General features: G+C 49.2%; 1 protein-coding gene across 1 annotated transcript in view; it reads left to right on the forward strand.

The window, feature by feature from the left end:
* Positions 1-10,365: 10,365 nt before the first annotated feature.
* The window catches only part of TRAPPC10 (trafficking protein particle complex subunit 10), a 99,766-nt gene continuing 90,224 nt past the window's right edge, over positions 10,366-19,907 (forward strand). Inside the window, exon 1 of the mRNA XM_006137887.4 lies at positions 10,366-10,677. Coding sequence (XP_006137949.2) covers positions 10,572-10,677 — 106 coding nt within the window. The 5' untranslated portion in view covers positions 10,366-10,571. The remainder of the gene's footprint in view (positions 10,678-19,907) is intronic.

Below are 19,907 nucleotides of genomic sequence, written 5' to 3' on the forward strand. Positions count from 1 at the left end.
GTCTGTTTGAAAGTATAGTTTATACAGCCTCCGCTCTTGCTTTTTATGCAGCCTGTTGTAAAACTAGACAAATAACTAGATGTAGCCCCTGGAAGACCTTGTGGTACCACAGTACCCCTGGTTGAAAGCTACTGGTCAAAATAAGTCAACATCCAAGAAAGTGCGGGAGGGATAAGGAAGGAAATAGAAGGTCAGAGGCATACAGAAAGAAAGGAATACATAGATTTGCTGAGTTGATATATTATACCATGTTATTTTTTAAAATATTTTATGGATATATGATGGAAGTGAATAATGAGAATGGGGAGTCTCTTTGTTAATATGTGCTCTTGTTTGAATCAGAATACATATGCTTGGCCCATATTAGCCCATATTAGCAAATTTCCCATCCCCTTTATAAAATACTGTGATCACCTTCTCTTCTAAGTATAAGTTTCCCAAGTTGCACAGAAATGTATTGATTATAAAATAATTGGTTTTATGAAATCTAAAATGAACAGATCATGTAGTGTAAATTATACCAATATATGATTAACTGTATGTTGATGCAGAGACTGTGGTGTGTGCAGCTTCAATTAGATCAACAGTTGCAGAAAACTAGCAAATGGAGTAGGTAGGGAGATACAGAGAGACAGTTAGCTCCCTATTGTGGCCAGAGGTTACTACTTCAAGAGGGGAAAGCGGAGGAGAATTGGGACAAGTATATATACTGAAAGATCTGGGTGTGCTTAAAAGAGAGTCTGGAAAGCCTAAATGCCAGTTGCAAGGAGAAATATAGTTAATGAGCTGTACCTAAACTAATGTGGACGTGAAGACCATGGCCTATATTTTCAAAGTGACTAGTGGTTTTGACTGACTCAGTTTTGGGGAGCCCATTTCAAGGCAATTTAATGAGCCTGATTTTTCAGAGATGGATTTTAAGCACTTTCCCCTAATGTGACTAGAAAACAAACAAACAAACAAACTTTCAAGTGTGTGAGACAGACTGAAATGACAAATAGCAAAGACTACTGCTTTACTCTAAGCTCAAGACCACAGCAGTGAATGGTGATTTGTGTATGAAACAGTAATTGCCTCTTGCTAACCACAAAGAGAAATTGAAGACAATTGTGGAGCTGCAATGGCCAAGCAACCATAAAATTATCAGTGTATATTCTAAAACAAAATTAATGGCCACTTAAAAATATGATTTCAAGTTAAGATAGCTCTTTGAGCACCAGAAGAGAAAACAAATGAATAAAAAGGGATTAGCAACCATTCACACAATTTAGAATACCTAATTTTACCCTACTCTTCTTTTTCTCTAATTACATAAACTCTTTTGTCGGCACCTTTCTTCCTGAAGGCTACTAGCCATGTCTTACCTCTTTTCAAAACATTGTCCAAAACACAATTTTGTCTGTTTTCGACTTTGAATTTGTCTTATTGAATCTCTGCTCTTGGGAATTTGTATTATTTATGCAGGATATTATCACAAAAGTAATTAAACTAGGGATGTGAATGTTTAACAGGTAAGCCTGACCCTTAATGGATAACCAGTCGGGGCTGGAATAGCCTCCCCATCCCCACCCCTGTCTACAGTGGGCCCAGTCCACACATGCCACAGGCAGGGGCATTCCAGCTGCACACACACACCCTTCCCCACTTGCTCCTTTTAATGAATTAATTGGTTAAATATAACATTGGTTAATTAGATGGAATTTTATATCCCTAAACTGAACCATAAATTCTTTTATTAAACCTAAAGGCTATCCATACAATTGCTCTAAACATACCTATATTGCATAAACAAACAATTTTACTGAATTCAGACAGTAACAAAATATGTATAAGACAGGTATAAACAAGACCATTAATTGCTAAGTGACCATTCTTGGGTGGGAAAGGTGGAGCAGGGCCAGGGCCAAGGACAAGGCTAAGGCAACTACATCTTAGCAAAGAAACTGCATGGAGTTGCCTTGCTTCCAGCTGGAAATACTTCTCAAAGTGGGAGCAGATGCTCCTGCCTCTCTCCTTGCTCATGGCCTTCACTACACCTGAAGAGAGAAAGGAGACAGATGTTGGAGTCTGGAAGAGGCATCTTGACTTGAAAAGCAATGTCAGTAAGATTACTAAGTAGGTGAGAGTTTTGATTTTTTTTAAACTTAATTTGTCCTCAATTTAAAGTTATATTGAATAATTTCTGAATGGCTTTGTAAGTTAGATTTCTCAGACATTTTGAGGGGGTCACAAAGACTTGGTTTTGATGAGGGGACATCAACAACTCAACTGAAAATAATGCAGCAGCACACAGCAGAAAGATAATTACCAAACAAGTTCTTGGAATGGTGTTGGAAATAAGTTTTTATTACAGAAGGAGGATTGGCAAATCTGTACAAAAATAAAAACATCCAATCTGGTCAAATTGCTAAGAGGTATTCCTAGTTTCACCCAAAATAGTTAGCAGTACTCAGATGAATAAGATAGTGAATATCAGTGTAACTGACATACATCTGTTGGCTAAAATAGCAAAGGAACAAATTAAGTACCGTATATACTCGAGTATAAGCTGACCCGAATATAAGCCGAGGTACCTAATTTTACCACAAAGAACTGGGAAAAAATATTGGCTCAAGTATAAGCCTAGGGTAGGAAATGAGGCAGCTACTGGTAAATGTAAAAAATGAAGATAGATACCAATAAAATTACATGAATATTTATTTCAAAGAAAAACAATAACCTAGCTCTGTAAGTGGAAAAGGGGGTCAACAAAAACAATATGGTTCTGCAGGCACGGCCACAGCTCAGCCCCCGCTGCCCCCGCCCCGCAGCCCCACGTTCCGGCCCCCTCGCCTGCCAACGAGCCCCCTCTAAACGAGCCAGCGGGGGGGGGGGGGGGCTGTGAGAGACCAGAGCCGGGCATCGATGGGCCAATGAGCCAGCGGGTGGGGGGGGGGGGCTGTGCGAGACCCGGGCCAGGCGTCGATAGGCCAATGAGCCAGCGGGGGGGGGGGGGAGGCTGTGCAAGACCCGGGCCGGGCGTCGATGGGCCAGTGAGCCAGCGGGGGGAGCAGGTGCCGGTGCTGGCTGGATTTTACCACGGGAGGGGTGGGGAGGGGGAGCAGGGAGCAGCGGCTGGTCCTTGTGCACCTGCCCCAGAATCGGGCCCAAGCTCGTGATCAGGGCTCCCGGGAGCTTCCAGAACAGACGCCCACGGTGCCGAGTCGGCTCCTGGCCCAGCTGTTCCCGAGCTCAGCGCTGCACCCGAGCGTCATGGCGAACGGCCCCAAACGCCCTTCCTCCCACGCGGCAAGGGCCCATGGTGCCGGGCAGGCAGGGGCTGGGGGGCCGAGGGGGCAGGGTCTGGGTGGGCCAGGAGGGCAGGGGCTCGGGGGGACAAGGGGACAGGGGGGCCGGGAGGGCCAGGAGGGCAGGGGCTCGGGGGGACAAGGGGACAGGGGGGCCGGGAGGGCCAGGAGGGCAGGGGCTGGGGGGGACGAGGAGACAGGGGCTGGGGGGGACAAGGGGACAGGGGGGCTGAGAGGGTCAGGAGGGCAGGGGCCGGAAGGGCCAGGAGGGCAGGGGCTGGGGGGCTGGAGCTCCGGGCTCACGTGTCTAGACCCGGCCGGCGGCAGAGACGCGCTGAGCCCGCCCGCGAGCAGGAGGCTGACTCGAGTATAAGCCGAGGGGGGCATTTTTCAGCACAAAAACTGTGCTGAAAAACTCGGCTTATACTCGAGTATATACGGTACTTACACAAAGTTAGATGTCTTAACGTCTGTAAGGATTGATTAAATAAATCCTTTAATATTTAAGGAACTGGCTGAAGAGATCTGTAAGCCATTAGCAGTTATCTTTGAGAACGTGAGACGGTCTGGAAAAGATCCCAGAGGACTAGAAAAGGACAAATATAGTATTTGTCAATAAAAAGTAGACTAAGGAATAACTCAGGGAATTATGGACTAGTCAGCTTAACTTTGGTGCCTAGAAAGATAATGGAGCAAAAACAAAATTTGTGAGCAACTAGAAGAAAATAAGGTGACAGATAAAAATCAACATGGATTTGTCAAGAACAAATAATGGCAAACCAACCTAATATTCTTCTTTGATAGTATAACAAGTCTTGCGAATAGGTGGCCACAGTAGATGTGATATCTTGATTTCAGTGAAACTATTTGTGAGGCTAGTAACACAGATTACTAGTTACACTAATACAGTCACCACTGTTGCAAAAGCACAATAAATGTTGTACAAAGTTCATCATGTAAGCATTGATGGAAAAAAGTTACAATCCGTTAAGTATAATTATCCTGCTTAAAGCCACGTATCATTGCATCTGAAGTTATGAATACTGGCTTTGTGTTTGAATTTCAGATATGTTTTGTTCTTGGGTCTCAGAGGAGTAGCCTTGTTAGTTTGCAACTTTAAAAATAAGAGTGGTCCTGTAGCACCTTAGCTTGTTAGTTTCTAAGGCCATGCCTACACTAGGAAATGCTTAAAAACAACAAATAGTTGCAGCACCTTAGAGACTAACTAAAATATAGATTGTATCATAAGCTTTCATGGGTACAACCCGCTTCTTCAGATGAACGGAATTTAAGGGGTCGGTCTAGTTTTCAAATAAATAGCACAGAGAGGGGATGGGGATGTGGGAGAGGAGGAGGAAAAAGAAAAACGGGAAATAAACTGTCAATTAGAGTGTCCATGCTAAATGAAGTTGATAAGAATACTTAGTACCCACTTTAGGTACCCTTTGTTTTTTTACATCATTAGGATGTGAAGTGGGCTATGCCCAGGAAAGCTCATGATACCATCTACATGTTTTGTCTATAAAGTGCTACCAGACCATTTGTTGTTTAAGTTCATCCAAACAATGTCTTTTAGACTTCTGTTGTAGGAATCAAACTTGTAAATGAAATTAAGTTCTGTAGCTTCGCTGTTGAGCTGGCTTTTGAAATTGGTTTAAAATAATACGATGACTTTGAGATCCATTAATGAGTGCCCAGGCAAGTTAATGTTCCCCAACAAGTTTCTGTGTGTTGCCTTTTTGGATATCTGATTTTTCTGAGGTTAGGGGGTTATCTGCAGGCGAGGACTGGTCTGTCTCCCAAGACTTGAGAGTGTGAGGGGGATAGAGTGTAGATTTTTGATAATGCAGTGCCTTTTTTGTAAGAAAAAGGGTGCTGGTACTCCAGGGGTAAAGTTGAACAAAAAAACCAAAACAAAACAAAAAAACCCACACAACCATCAGCGCTTGGGGGTGGTGGAGCATGCAAAGCCTCTTTCTGCCTTGCCAGGGGCATGGGTGCCTAGTGGGAAGAGGGTCAAAGGAGCTCCCTCATCCTCAGACTAATCACGATCTGTGGGTGGGGAAGCCCAGAAGCATCCTGTCCCTTCTGATTTAGGCCCCACCCCTTTCCAGATTTGTGTATCTTGGGTAGCATATAGAAAACACCCGGTTGGGGATTTGAGGGGGTATGTCTACATGAGCCCTCTAGTTCGAACTAGGGAAGCTAATGTAGGCATTTGAAGTTGCAAATGAAGCTCAGGATTTAAATATCCCTGGCTTTATTTGCATCTTCCCGTCCGGGCGCCATTTTTAAATCCCCCTAGTCCAAACTAACTGCCTGCAGCTACATGCGGCAGTCAAACGTTAACTCGAACTAAGTCCTTAGGTACACCCCGTGATATTTAAATCCCAGGCTTCATTTGCAACTTCGAATGCCTACATTTGCCTCCCTAGTTCGAACTAGGGGGCTAGTATAGACATACCCTGGATGCGTTAGTGTAGATTTAGTCCTGCGTTGTAGCAGGGAGTTTGAGTAGCTGGTTTAGGTGGGGGTTTTTTGGTATTCCTTAGTGGGATCAGAGGAGAGAAGCCTGTAAAATCTGGTGTTAGTGAGTTGTCTGGCAATCCAGATGTTTCCTCACCAGGTCGTCCTGGTGTTTCCGCTGGTGTTTCCTCACTCCAGGTGTTTCCTTACCAGGTTGTCCTGGGGTTGCCTTTGCTGGAGGGTTTCACAGGGTTGAGAGGATGCTTGGGAGGTGTTGTATGTTCCCCACTTGCAGCTGATCCAGCTTTGATGGCAAGCAAGAAGGCCAGTCATCCCAGGAGACAGTGTGCCTAGTCCTAATGTTTGAGTTGACACTGAAAGTCTCAGTTCAGATGATAGCGATGTGCTTCAAGGAAGGCCATCTATGGCCTACACCAGGGGTGCCCAAACTTTTTTCAAAGAGGGCCAGATTTGATGAAGTGAACAAGCGTGAGGGCCGACCACTTTGCCTGACATTCTTTGAACCATTAAAATTAAATGCAAATTAACTATTTTATGCAAAGTTTATTGCAAATGGCATACTTTTCATTTCGTCACATAGATGACAAATCTAAACAGGTGTTAAATCACTCTGCCTTTCATATCTGAAGGCCAGATGAAAAAAAAAATACAGGAAGCTGAAATATATGTCAGGAACATTGTAAAGTACATTACATATTATTGGTAATAAAGGTTGTCTGTCAACTTTTAAGTTCAAAAAATATGAACAGGAACATAACACCAAGTATACATGTTGTGTCCAAATATATTTATAACTGATTTAGACCAACTGACATTAACTGAGATTTTACAATGTATTCATCTCAATACATATGGATTCGTTGGGGGCCATAAAAGATAGATATTGCCAAATTACCTGTGGGGCCGTATTAAACCGGAACACGGGCCGCAATTGGCCCCCGGGCCGGACTTTGGACATGCCTGGCCCACACAGTGGGTCCTTTCCTGCCGGGAGGCATGGATGTCCCAGGCAAGCCTTGCTACTCCTCCCGCCCCCCGGGATAAGTAACCATGAGAAGATGCCGGCCAGGACAGGAGCCTGCAGGTAAAAGGGGACGATGGGCCAGCTCAGCTTTTCCTTGGGCCGCACACGTGCTGGGTCTGGCAGTTGTGGAGTCCCACAGGGAGAGGACGTCTATCCCTTCCTACTGGAGCAAAGTGGCGGGAGGGTGCTGGGGGAGGTGTGTGAGACTGGTAGATGCTGCTTGCCAGGGAAAATGCTACTGGAATGCCCTTCACTTCCTTCCTCCCAGCAGGTTCCCCTGCAGGGGCTTGGTATCCTCCACCTCACCTCACTTGCGCAAGAGCAGATGCTGGCCTGAGAATGCAGGCATGAGGTTGTGCTGTGTGTTTCTATAACCTCAGCTTCCTTAGTGGTGGTTGGTGGTGCAATGGTGTCCCACCATGGAGAAAGGAGTAAGGCACACCTCTCCAGGAATCCTGTGTGGCAACCTCATGCAGCTGTCTGCTCCAGAGTGGCACTCCACATGCACAGGCTGCTGTGTGATCCCCAGGCCAAAAAGGCCAAGCGAAGAATGCACAGCCCCTCACCATCCCCCATGTATGTCTAGGGAAAGTAACAACTCACCTGATGGGCCTTCTCTGGCTTTGTCCAAACCCTGGGAGATATCCTGGGGGGGGGCGGGGTTCTAGCTCTAGAGAGATTATGACCTCCCGATTGGACCTCCACTGTATCCTGGATGGCCTCCTCTTCCCCTTCTCTTCCACAACCCTGCCCTCCTAGAGGCTCATGATAGGTGTCTCCCAGCCAGAGTCAATGATGGGGGGAAAGGACGGATCCCCTTCCCAGGATGTAGTGCAGCTGCTCAAAGAAACAGCACAACTGGCATGCTACCCCTGATCATGAACTGCATTCCCTGGCCTTCGTGGAGGCCTAGTGCAATTCTTTGATCTTCATGCACACCTGCTCCTGGGTGTGTGTGTGGCCCCTCAGGCCCAGGCTGGTGGCCATCTGGCTGTAGACTTCAGCATTCTGGCACCTTGTGCAGAGATCCTGGAGGCTAGCCTCCTCTCTCCAGACCTCAGTGAGAGCCACTCTGTCCGTACCAGACCAGAAAGAGGCTCTCTTCTGCCCCTGGGCAGGTGCCTGGGAGCTAGCTGTTGGCTTGCAAGCAGCCTCAGTGGGAATTGCTGTGGTCAGCAGTTCCCAGAAATGGGTCCTACAGCGTAGTGCAGGGTCTGTATTGTGCCACAAGCGGTTTTCCCTGTAGCTGCAACTGTAAGCTGTGCCGGAGAAGGGAAACCATAGAGTTCTGAAGGGGCATGGGTAGAGTGGCCACCAGGGCAGCTGTGAGATGCCCTGGAGGCCAATTATTTCAAAATAAGCACTGTTGTGGCATCCACACACACCCTATTTCGAAATGGGCATCATTCCTCTCAAAATGCAGGTTTACTGTTTCGGAATAAGAAGCCTGGTATATATATAGTAGCCCAGTGTCTGAGTCTGTAATGCCAAAATGCTGGCTGTTCCCCCTGGGGGGGGAGGGGAGCTGTTGCCTGAAATGCTGGCTGTTCCCTCTGGGCGGCCCGTGCTGCATGTGGAGTGCGGGGCCCAAACGGCCGCTTGCTCCGCCACGGCAGCCCGGCTGAGTGGCGCAAAAGTCAGCCGAGCGCCATGGTGGGAGGCGAAGGGGAGCAGGGTGGTGATGTGTGGCATGACAGCAGCTCCAGGCCCCGCCCCCTGGTCATGAACATCACCACCCCGCCCCATTTCGCCTCCCACTGTGGCGCTCGGCTGACTTTTGCGCCACTCAGCCGGGCCGCCGCGGGGGCGCAAGTGGCCGTTTGGGCCCCGCACTCCCCATGCAGCAAGCAGCGCAAGCAACCATTTGGGCTCCACGCCCCCCATGCAGCACGGGGAGTGTGGAGCCCAAATGTCCATTTGGGCTTTGCAGTCTCCCTAGTGAGATAGTGATAGAAATGTAGCCGTGTTAGTCTGGGGTAGTTGAAGCAAAATGCAGGACAATGTAGCACTTTAAAGACTAACAAGATGGTTTATTAGATGATGAGCTTTCGTGGGCCAGACCCACTTCCTCAGATCAAATAGTGGTTGTGACTACTTTCTTCCACTATTTGATCTGAGGAAGTGGGTCTGGCCCACGAAAGCTCATCATCTAATAAACCATCTTGTTAGTCTTTAAAGTGCTACATTGTCCTGCATTTCCCTAGTGAGAGGCGGGGTGGGAGGAGAAGTGAAAGAGAAAGACAGAGAGAGAGGCAGGAGGCGAAGGAGAGCTGGGGGGAGGGGGAGGAAGGAGGAGGAGGAGAAGAGAGACGGAATGAGACACCAGAGGCTCAGGAGAGAGGACAGATGTGGAGGAGAGACCTGAAAATCCCAACGGGCTAATTGGCTCGTCATATATATAGTAGCCCCATGTCTGTGACTCTGTAGCATTACGAGTCATCTCTGGGGGCGCTGTTGCCTTGTGCCGTGCTGCATGGGGACCGCGGAGCCCAAACGGCTTCTTGTGCTGCTTGCTCCCCAGCAGCAGGCTGACTGAGCGGTGCAGAACTCAGCAGAGTGCCATGGCGGGAGGGGAAAGGGTCAGGGCGGTAATGTATACGGCCAGGGGGCGGGGACCGGCTGTGTACATCACCACCCCACTCCCCTTCACCTCCAGCCCTGGTGCTCAGCTGAGTTCTGCGCTGCTCAGCCGGGCCGCCGCGGGGAACCATGCGGAGCAATCCGCTGTTCAGGCTCCACGGTCCCCGTGCTGCATGGGGGAGTGTGAAGCCCAAACAGCCGCTTGCCCCCGCACGGGGAGCACGGAGCCCAAACAGCCGCCGTTTGGGCTACGTGGTCCCCCGAGTGAGAGGCAGGCGGGGGAGGAAAAGAGAAAAGGAGAGAGAGAGAGGCAGGAGCGGGAGGAGAGCTGAGCGAGGTAGGAGGAGAAGAGGCAGAGGAACAGACATGGAGGAGAGACCAGAAAAATCCTGTTCTAGGGCGGGCTATTGGCTAGTTTCCGGGCTTGCTCTGCAGGCGCGCACCCTGCTAGTTTGAAATCCCTCTGTAGGAGGGGCAGGCCCGAAAGAGGCCACAAGCCGACTCCCGCTCTCCCGAGAGAAAGAAAGAGCGGGCGGGTCAGCAACGTGCGAGCCCGGAGGGGAGGAGAGGAGAGGAGAGGAGGGCTGCAGGGCGAGGGGCAGCAGCCCCCGGCCGGGGAGGGGCGCAGCGGCGGCGCGAGGGCAGTGGAGGAGGCAGCTCTGTGCCCGCCCTGCGGCGCGTGCCACCTGCAGCCCCTTGCGCCTCTCCCAGCGCGAGCCGGACGTGCGCTGCTGCTCCCCGCTGCTGCACGCGGGCCATCGGCCCGGCGCGTGCCCCCCAGTGACGTGGGTGGCGCTGGCCAGGCGCTCAGTTAGCCACGCGGGGCAGGTCTGACAGCGCCCGTCTCCCACTGCCCTGGGGCTCGCGCCGCGCTTGCCCCACCCCCTTTCTCTGCGTAACGGAGTCTCCTCCCGCCCTCTCAACGTATTTTCTGCCGGCGGCGCCCCGCCCCTCTCCCCTTTAACCCCGCCCCTCCCCCCGGAAGCGGTAATGCTCCGCCAGCCGCACGGGAAGTGGAAGAGCCCGACTCCCCTCAGTGTGGAGCAGCAGGGCCGGTGGGGGAGGGGGGAATCCCGGCGCGGACCGGCCCATCCTGGCCCTTGGCGCGGGGGGGGGGAGTCGGCGGCGGCAGCGGCAGCAGCGCTAGTTCCATGGCGCGGAGCGGGCGCGGGGGCTGAGGACCCCGCCCGCCCATGGACCCCGCCGCGCCGGCGGCCGCCGAGCAGCAGCAGCAGCAGCAGGAGGAGAAGCCGCAGCCCCCGGTGATCTACACCATGGAGAACAAGCCCATCGTGACCTGTGAGTGCCCGGCCGGGCGGGTCCCGGCTCCGACCGCTTCGGGGAGGGCGGGGCAAGGCGAGTGCGCCCGGGGGAGGCGGCCGGGCACGGGCTGCTGGACCGGCCCCGGGGCAGGGCTGCGTGGGGCCCGGGGGGCGCGTCACGGGAGGCTTGTTCGTAGCGCCTGGGGCTGGAGAAACCGGCAGAAACCGCGCTGCTTGTTCCCCTCCCCCTTCCTCCGCCGCCTCTTTAGCCCCTCGGGGCTGTCGCTGGCCGGTGCGGCGGGGCCGGTGGGTTTTGCGGGTGTCTGTGCGCTGTGACCCTACGGGTCTGCAGCCTCAGCGTGTCTGTGCGATGGGTGTAAAGGAGCGGCCCGTGTTCGTTAGGTTTGGGTTTGGCAGAAAGCTCGGCTGTGCTCTCACGCTGGGTAGTCTGCTCTGCAGGAATGGCCGTGGCGGCTAACCGCTCCGGGAAAGGAGATGTTCAGGCTCCATGTTGCAAACCAATCCGTATTAGCGATTCGGGTGAAAGCTAATGTTTAGTGCAGGCCCCACGACTACACCGTTCTTACGTTTTATTTTGAACTGCCTGGTGCTGGCTACTGACAGAGACAAGGCTAAATGGGCTTTGGGAATTAGCCGTTCTAACCATTTCTGTTTTCTAACCATTTCCCAGAAGCACAAGTTCCCTTTAAACAAACAACTTTCTCTTAGGGTTTGGGGCATGTCTTTAGGACTGACATACTGGAACGTGCAAGATAGTTTTCAAATCTTGCTATGTTTTAATTTTTGGCACCAGGATTTGTGATTCGTTGATATGCATATAAATTGCTGGCAACAAGGAATTCATTCAAGTATGGCTAAATCCTTGCACATGTTTTCATCCATCAAATTGCTACAGTACTTTCTGTTGAGGTAGGATTGTGGGAAGAGGGGAAGTTGTGAGACTGCTACTTTTTACTGCTCCTTAAAAATACTTGTGCTTCTTTGCAAGTCGTCCTCATCCATATGTCCACGTTTACTTATAAGATTTTTTTTAATGCATGTTAATGCTATGTTGCCTGAAATGAAGTTTTCACTTCTTGCAAAACCTTTAAAAATATCTGGTATTTTAAAAATGAGTACCTGTATTTGTCTTTTTAATTGATACTGCTTGTAACTCTATTACGAAAAAACTCTGAGAAATGTATAGTTCTGCTATAATGAACAGCTTTTGGAAGAAACAGGGGTAGAGGCAGGGCAAGTTTATTTTACAGGGCATTGATAATTGGGGAAGAGCAAACTTGAAGCTTGGAGAAGAACAAAGTCTAGACTAGAGCAGTGTTTCTCAACCAGTGTTACAAGTACCCTTGGGGGTACTTGAGAAGTCTGGGGGAGGGGGGTATGTCAACACAATTGAAACTTGGAGAAAACTGAGTTTTTGTTTTGAGTTTTACAGCACTTTATTATTTTTGTACTTTTTACACCTCAAAATGTCATCACTCACCCAGTTACGATTAAGCTGTTTAAACAAATGTGGTGCAATGGTAGAAAAAAGTTTGTGTCTGAAAACTGTAGGTACCGGGGGTATTTATATATATATTTTTTAAAATAGGTACTTTATAAAAAAAAAGTTTAGAAACACTGGTCTAGAGAACATGATTAGCAGATTAGTTTAGATAACAGTGAAAAGGTTTTAGTACGGTAGTTCTGTCTGGGAACTCAATCAGATCTGCTTCATACTCATATGGACTATCCTGATGCACACCAGAATTGTTAATTAGGAATTGTTAGTATTTTATCTGTCCAAGTATTTATAGGCTTACTGTCAATTCCAGTTGTTATAACTGTTCACTGTCGCTGTTCACTATAAAAGTATCAAAGATGCTTAATTAGCAAATTCTTCTCCTATTTAACAAAATGGAACTGTTAACTGATTGTTCATTTTGTCTGTTGGGCAAGACTTAGGGTTTTTTTTCACAGCTTTATATTGGTGACAAGTAAAATACCATCTTCAAAATGTAAAACTAAGTTTAGAGTACTGAGTACTGTAGTACTACATGCAGTACACCTTTTTGAGCTGACTATAAAATAAACCACAACCCACTGGGTGTATACTGTGCACCTTCTTTATCAATGTTATATTTTTGTATCTGATTATGATAGTCACAGATTTTACAGAACTAACTCATGTACCAAACCAGTCTAGAAATACTTCTCTAATCCTAACAAACTCCCATATAGCCTGGAATGATTTTTTTTTTCTTTTTGCAAAACCCTTAGAAATATTTTTCTATTTTAAAAATGACTACCTGAATGTTTTTCATTGAGACTGCTTGTAAGCTATGTTAAGTGATATGTTGAATTGCCCTCCTATTTCCCCCTACTTCACAACCCTTTCAAATCAATTTGACTCCAAATTTACACTAAGAAAAATACACATGAATGAAACTTTAAAAATGCCTTCATGCTTTCCTTGTTATGTTAACATGATTGGGCTAAGAAGAACAGTATTTGTAGTAGGGATGTTGGCCTGTACTTTAAACAATTAATCAATAATCCTGGGTTTATCTGTTAATCCTAACTACTCCCCGCCACCCCCTTGCTGCTTCTGTATCAAGCAACAATAGGGTGGGAGCCAATGTTTGGCCTGAGCTGGTTTAAAAGCCAGTTCCCCATGAGCACTGGCTCCTGTGGAACTGCCTGACCCCTCTCCCCATGCTGCTTTCTCTGATAAAGAGGGACTGAGGGGGGCAGACAGGATTTGGTACATTTGGGAAGCTGACTGCCCGCACATGCCTGCTCCCATGCAGGGCCAGACAGGAATGGGCGAGCCGGGCAGTTGCCCGGCGTGCCAACCGATAAGGGGCGCTTGATGGCAGCTGTAAGGGGCGCGCAGCGTCCCTTATAGCTGTCATCAGGAGCCGCGTGCCCGGCTCCTGCAGTGCTGGCCCTGCAGCGCCCTTCCCCCTGCGGCTGCGGGGCCCTGCATGCGCGCCATCAGCGCTGGCTGGGCCAAGCTGGGCAGCGCGTGCGCCCCGGGTGCGGGCCCCAGGCTGTGCGGCAGTGGCTGTGACCAGTGTGCGCATGTGCTGTGCGCCCCGGGGGGCGGGCACGTGCCCTGCGCCTGGGGGCAGCGCCGCGCACCTGGGCCCAGGGCGCCAAAAGGGTTCAGGCCGGCCCTGCTCCCATGGAGCTGCCTGTCTCCAGCCCCTCACTGCCCAGTCCTCCCTCCTTCCCCCGCTGCTGCTTCTCTGTTAGAGGGGGCATGTGGGAGTTAATGCCCGCGGGGAGCCCCAGCTACCCCCTGCCCTCGTGTGTGTGTAAATGTTTAACCACTGAAAAATTCAGTGGTTACACGTTTATGAAAATAAATGTTTGCTAACACCTCTAATTTGTAGACTTGCTGTTTCGAACTGTTACCCACTAGGGATGTTAAATACTGGTTAATGGAATAGTCAATTAAGCTCATCAGTTCTTACTGGTAACTCAACTGTGTAGGGAGCAGGGCTCGCAGCCAATGCACTAAAGTCCCTCGCCCGAGGAGCCCTCTGCACTGTGGGCCATGTGTTGAGTAGCTTTGGACTACACTATTAGTACACTATTCCCCACCCTTGCCAAATGTGACTTTAGGATGAAATATTTTGTGCGAGAGATCAGTCTGTTTTGTTAACTTGACAATTCTGATGAAAGTTGATTCAGTTTTTTTAATTGAAAGAATACAAGACATCTTTTTAGTAATTGCATTCATCCCGCTTAAAACATTTCAAAATGATAGTTAGGATTTCATTCTCATTTAGCACCAATCATCTTGGAATTAACAATTCATCTGTGTGTTTACATACAGTAAATGAATTTAGGATTTACCTACACTACAGAGGTTTGTTGACAAAACCAATGTTAATACGAAAAAATCGACAACATCTCTCAGTGCCCAGCAACATTATCTGCTGCTAGACATTGTGGGAAAGCAGAACAGAGAGCTGTGCATTTTGGGACTGTGCAAAATGTCCTGTCAGGCACTGCTTTGTGTTCCAGCCCTCCAGAGGTTTCCAGTTTTCTTTTGCGCCGTTTTTCCAGCTGTCATTCTTTGCTATTCACTTTAGCATCTGCAGTGAGAGAGCACTTTTCTTAAGCGTTCTGTTAAGTGTTGTGAGCACATTACACATGGCAGCACAATTTATTGGAAGAGGAAGACTCATGAGCATCTAACATTCTGCATGATATGGACAGCAACAACTTGACATTGTTTTTGGCATTCACATAGTAGCTACCTAGGGTAGAGTGTTGCTTTTTGGGCTAGGAAAACCAGCACTAAATAGTGGGTTTTGCATCATGATGCAGGTGTGAAGTAGGGATGTTAATGGTTAACTGGTGAGCCTCACCCTTAACAGTTATGGTTAACTGGTTGGGGCTGCAGCAGCCTCATACCTGCTGTGGGCATGGAGCTGCTCCAGCTCTGCAGGGCCCACCATAGGCAGGAGTGGCAGAGGGAGGGTGCTTCAGCTTGACTAGAGCAGCCCTCATCCACGGTGGGTCCGTCCTGTGCACGTTGTGGGCTGTTAGTCCAGCCCAGGTGGCACGGGGAGGGAGGGTGTCGCCTGCCCCCATTTAATCAGTTAACTGGATAAACTTAACATGTAACTGGGTAACTCATTAATTAATTACATCTTTAACTTGTGGGGGAAAGAGCATTGGCTACAGAATGTGTAAAGCAACCTTCCTGGAGCTGTGCACTGAGCTGGCTCCTGACCTTCCGGGCCAAAGCACTATAATGAGAGCTGCCTTCTTAGTTCAGAAGCATGTGACATTTACTGCCTGGAAGCTGGTGACTCCAGACTGCTACTGGTCAGTTGCTAATCAGTCTGGAGTGAGGAAGTCTGTCATTGGGGTTGTATTGCTGCAAGTGCACAGAGCAATAAATCACAGTCTACTACAGAGGATTGTGATCTGGGATTTGTGCATGAAATGGTGGATAGGTTTGCAAAGATGGACTTTCCTAACTTGGGGGGAGAGGGTCAACAGACAGCAAATATATTCCAGTGTTAGTATCAGATCACTTTGCAACAGAGTACATCAACAGTAAGGGATATTTCTCCATGGCATTTCATGTGCTTTTGGATCATCATAAGCGTTTTACAGACAGCAGTTTGACGTGGTCTATAAAAAAATACATGTTGCACTCATCTGTAGTAACACTGGACTGTACAGAAACTGCAAGAGGAGACCTTTTTTACAGACCACAAGATTACAGTAGGGGATGTGGAAATGCTGACAGTAATCCTGAGATTACCCGAGAGGCTTACCCCTTATAGCCTTGTCTCAAGAATACCTTACAGAGTGCACCTGTACAGCAGTTAGGAGCATTTTAACAACAGGCAGAACAGGTACCATATAGTAGTTGAATGTGCCTTTGGCAGATTGAAGGTGAGATGGGGGTGTCTTTGTGGTAGGCTAGACCTTATTGAGGTTAATATTCACATGGTGATAGCTGTGTGCTGCACTTGGCATAATCTATGTGAATCTAAAGGTGAAATGTTTGCCCTGGGTGGAACACTGAGGCACAGTGCTTGGCTGCAGAGTACGAGCATCTAGATATGAGGGCTGTCAGAGGAGCGCAGACAGCAGCTATTAACGTCAGGAAGGCTTTGAGGAAGCACTTGGACAATGAAGGGCACCAACATACTTGTTTTGGGAGTTGCTTGCTTACTGTGTCCCATGTAAAATTTTGGGTCTGCGTACCCATGCAAGAAAATACTTGGAAATCCTGCACCTGGGGCTGAATTGATTGCTATGGGAATTTGTGGAACACAAAACAGTTTTATAATGGTACAATGCTTATTATTGATCAAGAGAAAGTTCAGTGACACACCAAAACACATGTTTGCTGCTAAAAGAGGAGGTTGGAAAGGGTAAAACTTCCCAATTATGTGTAGGTCCAGCTATCGTTGTCAAAGTCTTGAAAGGGGGTGGAGTGAAGGGGAAACCGAGGACTCCCATGACATGAAAAAGAATGTGTGCGGGAGTTGGTAAAGAATTGTGCATGTGCTGCAGGCAAGGTTTACCCCCGAATCTAATCACTCTCCAGCATTGTCAAAGACTTGAGCATCTCTATCTGATCTTCAATTATTTGTATCATCCACTCAATCATGTTCCTAGCAGATGCTTGATTCTGTTTTCAGTCCTGCCTTTTGGCTTTCCAGCACTCATTTTCCTTTTTTTCTGGGAAGGGGAGTGCAGTAGTGCCTCCTTACAAATATTATCTTTGCCAAGTCTTGGCCTCTTAACTGCCCAAGATGCTAAGCGGGGATGGGAGTTGTGAACCTCAAGGTGTTGGCCACTACAGACATTGTACAAGAGGGATTGTTAAATTCTAGTACAGCATTTAAATATTTCACTTACAAACACCTTCTGTGATGTGTACCAATCATTTTCTCACTGATCATTGTCAGGCACACATCTCTGCAAGCACCCAAAGCATGGTGAGTGCTGGGTTTGGGTGGGGTGTGTGTGTGTGTGTGTGTGTGTGTGTGTGTGTGTATGGACAAAAGAAAATAGTTTTTTCAGAGAACTCAGTCTAAAATCATCTGACACTTTTCCACAGGGGGTATAATTCTAGCAGACATCTCGCTGCTAAGGGGTAAGCAAGAAAACGAGGTTACAACTACTGCATGCTTATGGCTTTTCATCCTGCTCCATATGCAGCTCGTTCGTGTGCCGTTTTGGTCTCTGCATAAGTGATCGCAGAATGGCACAAGACCGTGTCCTACAGTGGGGGAAGGAACAAAGCTGCACTTTCATGCAACCTGCAGTAGAGGATTAACTACTACTTCCAGGAAACTTTCCAGAACATCTCTGGAAGATTCTATTGATCTTGGTGTGCATCAACAGCCTCCTGGGCCATACCTATTAGCTAGGATCTTGGGAGTTGAGGTGGAATCACCACCAAAGATAATGTTTGTAGTCTTACTGAAATATCAGATCTTTGGTGCAGCACTGGTGTGATGATTTACTTCCCTTGCCTTGTGATATGACTGCCTCACTTCCTTTATCTTCACTCGGCACTGCAACATGTGTCCTTTTCTCACAAGCTTCATGAAATATGCCTGTACATGTTCCAATTCCTATGGGTCACTTGCGTCTGGGACTTCAGTCTCTTCCCTCCACACACTGGTAAGATCCAAATGCTCCATGGTTGTCTAACCTGGAGAGCATTTGGAGCAGCTGTCACCAACCAGTAGATTGGGATCTACTGGTAGATCTTGGAGCCTCTGATGGGTGATCTTGACTGGTTTGGCCAAGAGGCTATCAAATGCTGGCACTTCTGCTGCCCCTCCCCTCACTTTTCCCTGCCCTGCACAACAAGCAAGGGAGGGTGGACAGCTCCACGGAAAGGAGAGGAGGGGGTGGGCGCTGATGTCAGGGTGACCACTCTCCCCAGCCCCCCATAGTCTATCCGCACAGAACAGAGGGGGGCACAACATGTCTTGGGATGGAGGGAGTTTGCTGGATGCTTTTGGGAGTGGTGCAGGGCCAGGGCAGGAATAAGCCTGCCCTAGTCCCCTGCACAACCACCCAGGAGCCACCTGTGGTAAGCAGTGCCCATGTGGAGCCTGCATCTTGAACCCCTGCCCCAGTCATAAATCCCCCTGCACCCGAAGCCCCAGCCATAGCCCTGACCCCTCCTAGACCCAAACTCCCTTACAGAGATTGTACCCTGAACCCCCTCCTGCACCCCTGCCCCAGACTCAGCTCAAACACTAAATCCTTTAGCCCAAGACCAGAATGTGCACCCCAACCCTCTGCCCCTGCCTGATGAAAGGGAGGAAGGATGGGGGAGGGAGGATGGAGTGAGCTGGGGCAGGGCCTTGGAGGAGGGGCATAAAGGAGGCAGGGCATGGATATTTGGGTTTAAGGTAGATCCTGGATTGAACTTAAATTTAAAAGTGATCTCGTGTTTAAAAAGGTTGGAGACCACTGATTTGGAGTGATAGTCAGTGTTGATCTGCTGTCTGGCTTAGCAAGAAATGGAATTTAAAGTACCTGGGGCTTGCAAAGGGAGGAGGAGGAGTGCAGATTTCTGTATACCTACCTGGTGGCAAGGCAGCAGAGGTCAAACTGCTGACCAAAGCGGCAGCATGGGGATTATGGGAGACTTTGTGGAAGATAAGAAAAGCGCAAAAACACCTTATGGTGCATAGGCAGTCCCCGGGTTACGTACAAGATAGGGACTGTAGGTTTGTTCTTAAGTTGAATCTGTATGTAAGTCGGAACTGGCGTCCAGATTCAGCCGCTGCTGAAACTGACCGCCAGTTTTGACTTACATAGAGAATCAACTTAAGAACCCCAAGCGTCCCCAAGTCAGCTGCTGCTGAAACTGATCAGCAGCTGATTCCAGGAAGCCTGGGGCAGAGCAACTCTGCCTCTGGCTTCCTGTAGTCAGCGCTGGTCAGTTTCAGCAGCAGCTGACTTGGGGATGCCTGGGGCAGAGCAGCTGGGGTGCTGCCGGGTTGGTCCAGTAGCGCCCAGAGCGGCGCTGTGGGACCAACCGGCAGCGTCCCAGCTGCTCTGCCACAGGCGTCCGGAGAAAAGCCTAGTCTGCTGGGGGGGGGGGGGGGGCGTACTAGTTGCGGCCCCCCCCCCCCCAGCAGACCAGGAAGACGCGGGCGGCGGACCGAGACGCACAGCGGTCCTGCCGCCTGGGTCCTCCGCGGCTTTGCTCCCCGTCTCCCTGGTCTGCTGGAGACCAGCAGACCAGGGAGACGGGGAGCAAAGCCACGGAGGACGCCAGCTGCGGGGCATCTGGGCTGTCCCGCTGCTGGCTTCCCCCGAGACATTGCAAAGCCGCGGGGGGGCTCGGGCAGCGGGACAGCCCAGGCGCACCTGGGCTGCTCTGCTGCCGGCTTCCCCGAGGCTTTGCAAAGCCCCTCCGTGTCTTTGGTCCGCGTCTTCCTGGTCTGCAGACCAGGGAGACGCGGAGAAAGCCCCGGAGTACACGGGCGGCAGGACTGCGAGGTCCCACAGTCCGTGTCCTCTGGGGCGAGCCCCATTCGTAACTGCGGATCCAACGTAAGTCGGATCCGCGTAAGTCGGAGACTGCCTGTATATGCTGTATATTTGTTGACAACCAAGGAAGGAGAAGAGAAAAAGGTTTCTTGTAGTGGTGACAGCTTTTTGTTTTTAGAACTGAGTGTTTTTTGCAACAAAAGTCTCATTGCATTGTTTGTGCTGTTGCCAAAAAACAATTTTCAGTAGGAAAAAAACTTGGTAGGG

This window comes from Pelodiscus sinensis, chromosome 1 (genome assembly GCF_052426305.1).
Source record: "Pelodiscus sinensis isolate ZL-2025 chromosome 1, ASM5242630v1, whole genome shotgun sequence".
In the NCBI taxonomy this organism is placed as follows: domain Eukaryota; kingdom Metazoa; phylum Chordata; order Testudines; family Trionychidae; genus Pelodiscus; species Pelodiscus sinensis.